At 39.7% G+C, this 6612-nt stretch overlaps 1 protein-coding gene across 3 annotated transcripts in view; it reads left to right on the top strand.

The window, feature by feature from the left end:
* ZNF318 (zinc finger protein 318) overlaps positions 1 to 6612 on the top strand; it is a 33131-nt gene that overhangs the window by 720 nt on the left and 25799 nt on the right. For 2 of the 3 annotated variants that reach the window (XR_010471530.1, XM_065058005.1), the window contains exon 2: positions 4616 to 4761. Coding sequence is in view for 1 of the 3 variants with exons in the window: in XM_065058005.1 (XP_064914077.1) it covers positions 4616 to 4761 (146 nt within the window). In the remaining 2 variants the exon portion in view is untranslated. Of the gene's footprint in view, positions 1 to 4615; positions 4762 to 5765; positions 5889 to 6612 lie in introns of those variants that run through there. The other variant, XM_065058006.1, reaches the window with a different exon arrangement.

Genomic DNA, 6612 nt, shown 5'->3' with positions numbered 1-6612 from the left:
TGCCCCAGCTCCCGGTGGTGCCCTGGGGTCAGCGGGGGACAGCGGGGCCCGGGCCCCAAACTTGGCGCGGGGGAGGGCTGGCAGAACTTCAGGGGTCCCGGGCTCTACCTGTGCGGAGAGAGGAGGGCAATTCCTACCCCCAGCCCCTTGGGTAAATGGAAATAAACCCATCGATTTCCATTCAAGTAATTTTTTTTCTTAAGTTTCCGTTACATTTTTATTTCTTTCTTATCAGCTAGAGCCATTTTAGATAAGGCTCAAACACGATGCTATCTGTTGGTACGGCAAAGGATGTAGCTAGTCGTTTTCCTCCATTTAACACCGATTTGTGTTATTGTACAAATATCGTTTAATTCATGGGAACTTTTTTTCATAGAGTATTGGATGAGTACTTTGTCTGAGTTCTTCCTGCTGTCATGGGCATACAAAAGAGACTGTTACAGATTTATATCTTTGAGAGGTATTATTTGATAGGTGCTCCTTCGTAGTTGGAGCTATGCACAAGGTGTTCCAGTCTTCTCACTCAGGCTTGGCAGAATCTCATTTGGGCACATGAAACTCTGGTTTGGCATCTGGAGGGATATCGTCTTGGATGGAGACACCTTCGTACTAAATCAAAGTGTATAGCTGTACTTTTTTTTGAGCAACATTCGCTCACCTAGGGTTTCTCTTGTTAATCCTTGGTGCAGTGGTTGTCTTGTCTGATAACAATTACCTGTGGTATGTAATAGGTTCATTGTGCAATTGTATTGTGCTGAAAGAAGAGATTTTCATACGGGGATATTTTAAGCTATGGTTCCATGGTCACTCAATCCAGCATGTGTACAATTAAAAAGAATGGTACACTCACTTTTTCCTCTCACTCTGCAGTATGTTCTGCCCTTGTGCTCACACTTGCATTTGTGAAGTTGCAGGGTTTGAGGACACGATGTGACTGAAAGTCAATCCAACAAAAATATGTTGTCTGCTGTGATTTATTGCATGATGGGACCCCAAGAGAGAATGAGGATTGCCCTTTCTCATGGCAATACAGGTTGTTATTCGATTTTGTTGGAGTTGTAGCTATAGAAGAGATCACAGGTGATTGTAGTGGAGGTAAAATTTCAACTGTTGTTGCTGTTTGTTATTTAAAGGTGAGGTGTCCTGAAGATATGGGAAGATGATGTTGTATTTGACAGTTAAGCCAAGCCAGGGTGACAGGTTTGCTTCTGGCCATTTGTTTTTAGGCTATACTTCACTGTTCTCTCAGTCTGTAAGTTGTCTGTGGAGTAGCCCTGTAAATTGCATTGCTAGTAAGAACCAGATTGAAAATCAGTAATTTTTTAAAAGGAGATAATTTTAAATTTGATTAATGTCAAAACTGTAACAAAACTTCCAGTGCCGAATGTGTTGGTGGTTCAGACTTGGAGAAATTTGAACTAGGAGTTTTTGACTGGAAGCCTCCCACTCCTCCTGAAGGGAGGGGCGGACACCACCAAAACCCCCCCGCTTTACACAAACTTTATTCTTGACAAACGCTGTTCTTCCAGTATTATTTTGCACCCTTCTGGCTCAAGTTACAGGAGTCCTCTCAGCAAATTGTTGCAGATTCTTGATGTTTTTCTTGCCTATTCTAATTTCAGAGGACTGAAAAATTATTAAATAAATTAGGCTTTAGCAAGTTAGCTAGTGCTGAACTGTTGAGCCAAATAGGTTGTTTGTTTATTTACGAGAATATTACTGCATTTAAGGAAAAGCGTTCTCTAGGAAGTAGCTCTTACAATAAGAGGGATCTTGAGACAATGATGTATAGCTCTTTAACCTGTGTTGTGCTGTCTCTTGCATATGCTGAAGGCCATTATAAGTAAGTCTTGGAGTGTATATTGTGCACACTTTTTCCATGGAAGTTTTTATCCATGAAAAAGTGTTTGACCAACACTAGTTCTCCTTTAAAAGTAATGTTATAAAGCATACAATGCATATACAGGTTGATTTTACTTTTAAAAGTACTGTTTAAAAAATTAGCATAAATTAGAAAAATATAAAAGGTGGGATTATGCTGGTGTTTTCCAAACAGTGGAACTAAGTGTGATCAAAACAAAGCAAACAGCAGATATGTAGGATCAGCATGATTGGGTGAAGTTTTAATGAAGTTTTCAGATTTGTTTGATCTTAAGATCTCCTCTCCAGCAGTTTGAGGATATAAAGTGTGGAAATGTGGGGACTTACACAAATGTGTTATTAGTGGCATTTTGGAGCTGTGACTGAAAGGAGATGAATTAGACAGAAGACTCAGGACGGGGAATGTAAGCTGCAAGAAGGAAGGAGGACTTGGAAGAGGAGAGTTTATGTATAAGGATGGAAGATGTAGGATGTGGAATGAAAACACTGATTGGATAGGCACATGTGTTTGAAATGGAGAAAAGTTTTGAGTACAAGCTCTAAGTTATTGTCTCTACCCTTCATATGAATTGGAGTTATGGAAGGAATAGCCTTAGAGGTTTCTTACTACCTTTTCTTGATTCTGGGAGCTGTGAGTGTTTGTGTGGGGTTTTGTGTTTGTTTGTGGTTTTGTTGTTTGTTTGGTTTGGTGTTTGTTTGTGAGATGGAGTGCGTGCTTTCCCAGGTTATTTGTATTGTTGCTCATTTTTTAGATGCATAACTGGGATGCTGACTGCTAGCGGAGCTGTGTATTGGACATTGTAAGTATTAGTTTCTTAGTAGCTGGGGAAAACAGCAGGAATTGGAAGAGCATGTATTGACAGCAAAGGTTTGGGATAAGTATTGAAAAATGTAATGGAGTAGAGGAAGGCCAGGGCTGTAAAGTGAGAAATTTTGGCAGACTTTATTTGTTCTTGCGAGGCTGACACTTGCTGCTTTTATTTGTCCCTGCTGACCTGCGTGCTTGTGCTTTTTATAGTTTCTCTCAGCTTCCTTGCGTCCTTGTAAGAAAATTGGCTGAAATTAGACGACTGGAGTATGTTGAGTCAACAGATAAAGAAGAAAAGCTTCTGTGCAACCTGTGCATTAATATGGCAGTGATACCTGCAGTTTAGGCGCCAGAACAGGAAGGGAGGAATATGCAGTGCAGTGCATAGATAGGAATGACTAGTGGTGGTGTTCTGTGCTCCAGATGAAAAAGCTGTTAAAACTGGAATTGCTCAAACTGAAAAAAAAAAAAGAAAATAAATGAAGATCAATTATGTACTGTGTCTCTAGCCAATCTGTGTGTTAGTCATAGGCAATTCTAACATCCCAAACTTTCTAAATGTAGATTATTTCTTTCCTTTGCCCAGAAGTTTGTTCTGAGATGTAACCATCACTTCTCTGTCTCCAGCTCCTGGAGATGATTGTCACGTATGTGCCCAACTTGCCAACAGTCTTGATGACAAGAAGATGCCCTTCAAAACAATTACTTTTTGAGGGAGCCCTCAAAAGTCAGTGTTACACTGGGCACATGTGAGCCTTCAGAGTGTGTTTGTATGAGGCACATGTGCCTTGTATATGTTGAATGTCAGCCAGGCTGTTGCAGGACTGTATTGTGCTGTTCAGCACAGTTGGTCTTAGAAGTAATTAAAATGTGTTCTGATAAATGCCAGTATTCAGATTAATGGAGCAAAACAGAAATCACTAATATTTGACCTTAGGACAAGGTTATGTGCATCATGAATTCCAGTGCAAGTTTGTTTTGCAATTAGATTTTGTTCAGGCAAATTTGCGAGAGAATTCTTTTGCTTTCTTGTTGGAGATTACATACTGTTCTTGTGGTCTGTTGGAGGACTGAGCTGAATCTGCTGCATCTTCTCAGGGTGCATGCAGTCAACATAGTGCACCTGCTGCTCACTACTGCAGATTTCAGCAGTGAAGGCAGTATGCAGTACATGACTGGTTTGGCAGAACTGAAGCTGGTTCATTGCTTCCTGTTAGGCAGAATCTAAACTATGTTGGTTTAAAAAAGTAAATCAGATATCTCTGTCTTCAGGTAGTTTCATCTGTTTCTTATGGAACTCCTCTTACTTTGATCGTTCCTGTATTCTAGTGCCATATTCTAGAATGATGTGAGGCATAACTAGTTAAGCATAACTTACACTAATGACATTTCCTTTATTGAGTGTGTGTCCAAAGGAAGGTCTGTGCAGAGGCAGTTAGCTCAGGCCTTCTCTGCTGTAGTCTTTTCAAAGGTGACTTTATTTAGCTCTGATTTAGCTCTACCAGTAATAACAACAGTGGGAATTCTGTTATAGAAGGTGTTTCTTTAGCTGCTTGTCCTCTGTAAAGAAAGGAAGACAGCAGCAAATCTGGGACTTATTAAGCTTCTCTCTCTTTTTCCACCTTTCAAAATGTTGCTTTATGAAATTTATTTTTGAGTTGGAAATTTCCCTTCTAGATAATGTAAATATAGAGTGTAGTTTTGGCAGTTGAGATAAGAAAGAAAATGCAGTCAATCCCCTTCCCTTTCTTTAGTAACTGAAGACAATTTAAATATTTGGAATAATTGTTCTTCTAGTTTGATTTTTTTTAATTAAGTTGTCCACCGCAAGTCTCACATGGTAAACAGAACAGAGTCACTTGCCTTTCTGTAGCTGAGTTTAAAGTTCCGTGATTGATGGGCTTGCACTCTTTCTTCAATTTACAGAGACGTTCACCGAGTCTCCGCTTTGAGTCTTCACTGGAACAGAGTTTGCGGATTACTGTTGGTAATGACCGGTATTGCGTTGGCACACCAGAACGAAGGAGGCTGCCTGATAGACTGGGCTCACCAGTTGATAACCTGAGTGACAGGTATGGTCTTCTGCAGATGGGGATTCAAGTGCGTGAAACAGTAAGAATGTGGGAATGGTGGTACTGGGTGAGACCAAACATCTAATTAGCCCAGTGAGTTCCTAAGAAATGAGGGTAAGAGGGCAAGCATGTAGTGATGCTTCCCTGGAATACATCCCCAGCCTCCAGCAAGTTGTGGTGCAGTGGATTCCTGAACAAAAATCACTGCCTGTGTTCATAGTAACTCTAAACAGATTTTTCTTCTCTAATTTTTGTCAACTGCTTCTGAAACTCATATAAACTGAAAATGTCCAGAGGCAGCTGCTTCATTTGACATTTCACAGCTTCAGCCACCTTCTTCTGTTTCCTATGAACCTACCTAGTCCTGAATAAAAGGAAGGTTATGGATAGCATAAGGCTTTAACTTCATTTATTGGGAGGAATAATCTACTTTCCCAATTTTTGAGAATAGTCCAGTAGAAAGCTCTACTGTAGCTTGAAGAAAAAAAGAATGTTTACTCTAAAAACACTGCAGAAGAGAGGTGAGCATAGTCAGACATCAGACAACGTCAGTCTCTCATACATGATAAAATAAGAGTTAGAATTCTTAGGGTCCCTTGATGGAATTTGGAGAGAAATAACTACTAGTAAATACTGTTTGGGAATCTTTGTCTTCAGGAGGAGAACAGGTATAATCTGACAAAAGAAGTAAAATCGGAAGACTTAGTGCAAAGAAAATTGTGTTCTTTGTCTGGAATTGCAAAGTTAAAGATGGCCATAGTTTATGCCCCAGTGCAGACAATTGCAGTTTCAGGTCAGGGATAAGCATCCATCACAAAAAAAAACCCACCCTGCCATGACTTCAATTTTTTTATGCAAATAACCCCAACGGTAAAAAAAAAAAAAAAAAAAAGAAAAAGAGGGAAGTGAGCAGAACAAGTGAATTTCCTGTCTTTCTCAAGTGTAAGCAGGTGCGGAAAACCAACCGAATGTTTAGTTTTCAGTACTGTCACTTTTAGGGCTTTACCTCAGTTCTCCTGGGATCGGTGTTAGATTTGTAAATCCCCTGTGCAGCTTGCCGTCGTCTGAATGAAATGAGTGCGTGTGCCCAGGGAGAGTACAGTGGTTGGAGGAGGAGGAAATGGCAGGTAGGTGAACTGGCATGCTCTGGCAAATTAAGAACATGCAGCGCAGGGGGTGTTTCTCCCATTGCTTCCTTTTCTCCAGTGAGGTTTTATATTTAACCTGTTTTGTGGTTATGATGCATGGTTAGAAGTAACATCGGGCACAGTGGAGTTTATTTTAACGTAAGTGTGGAGATGATGAAAAACTCTGACTTTATCTCAGTTACAGGACCCAAAGATGTAAAAAAATGGTCAGAATAGAATCCTGAGAAGGTGTAAAAAACAACAAATGAATCAGAATGAGAATAAGAGAAAGTGAGATCATGTAGACTTCCGTTTTTAAGTGACTTCCCATATATTTGTAGTGTAGGTATGCCAGAACTCCATGTGGTTACGTTTACTTTTTTTTTTCTTTGGGTCTAATCTGTTTGTGCTGGCTGCACTTGTCTGAGTGGTGCCCACTGCCCACTTATTGTGAATCATGACTGGGTTTTATACTTAGCATATCACATTCTTATTTAACATATGGTATATTCTCATTCTCATTTAAAAAAAAAGTTTAAAAGTATTTTCTGAAGATGGCTCTTCAAATTTCAAAGTAAGTGGAGCAAATAATTCTTAATGTAGTTAGCTGTTTTCGCTACAACTCAGAGATTTCAAGCAATCACTTTTTCAAATTATTCTCTGTAATTTCATGGAATCATAGAATCATAGAATGGTTTGAATTAAAAGGGACCTCAAAGATCTT

The sequence above is a fragment of the Columba livia genome, chromosome 3 (genome assembly GCF_036013475.1).
Source record: "Columba livia isolate bColLiv1 breed racing homer chromosome 3, bColLiv1.pat.W.v2, whole genome shotgun sequence".
NCBI lineage: Eukaryota > Metazoa > Chordata > Aves > Columbiformes > Columbidae > Columba > Columba livia.
Note: the sequence above shows the minus strand (reverse complement) of the source record. Positions and strands in the feature narration are given on the sequence as shown.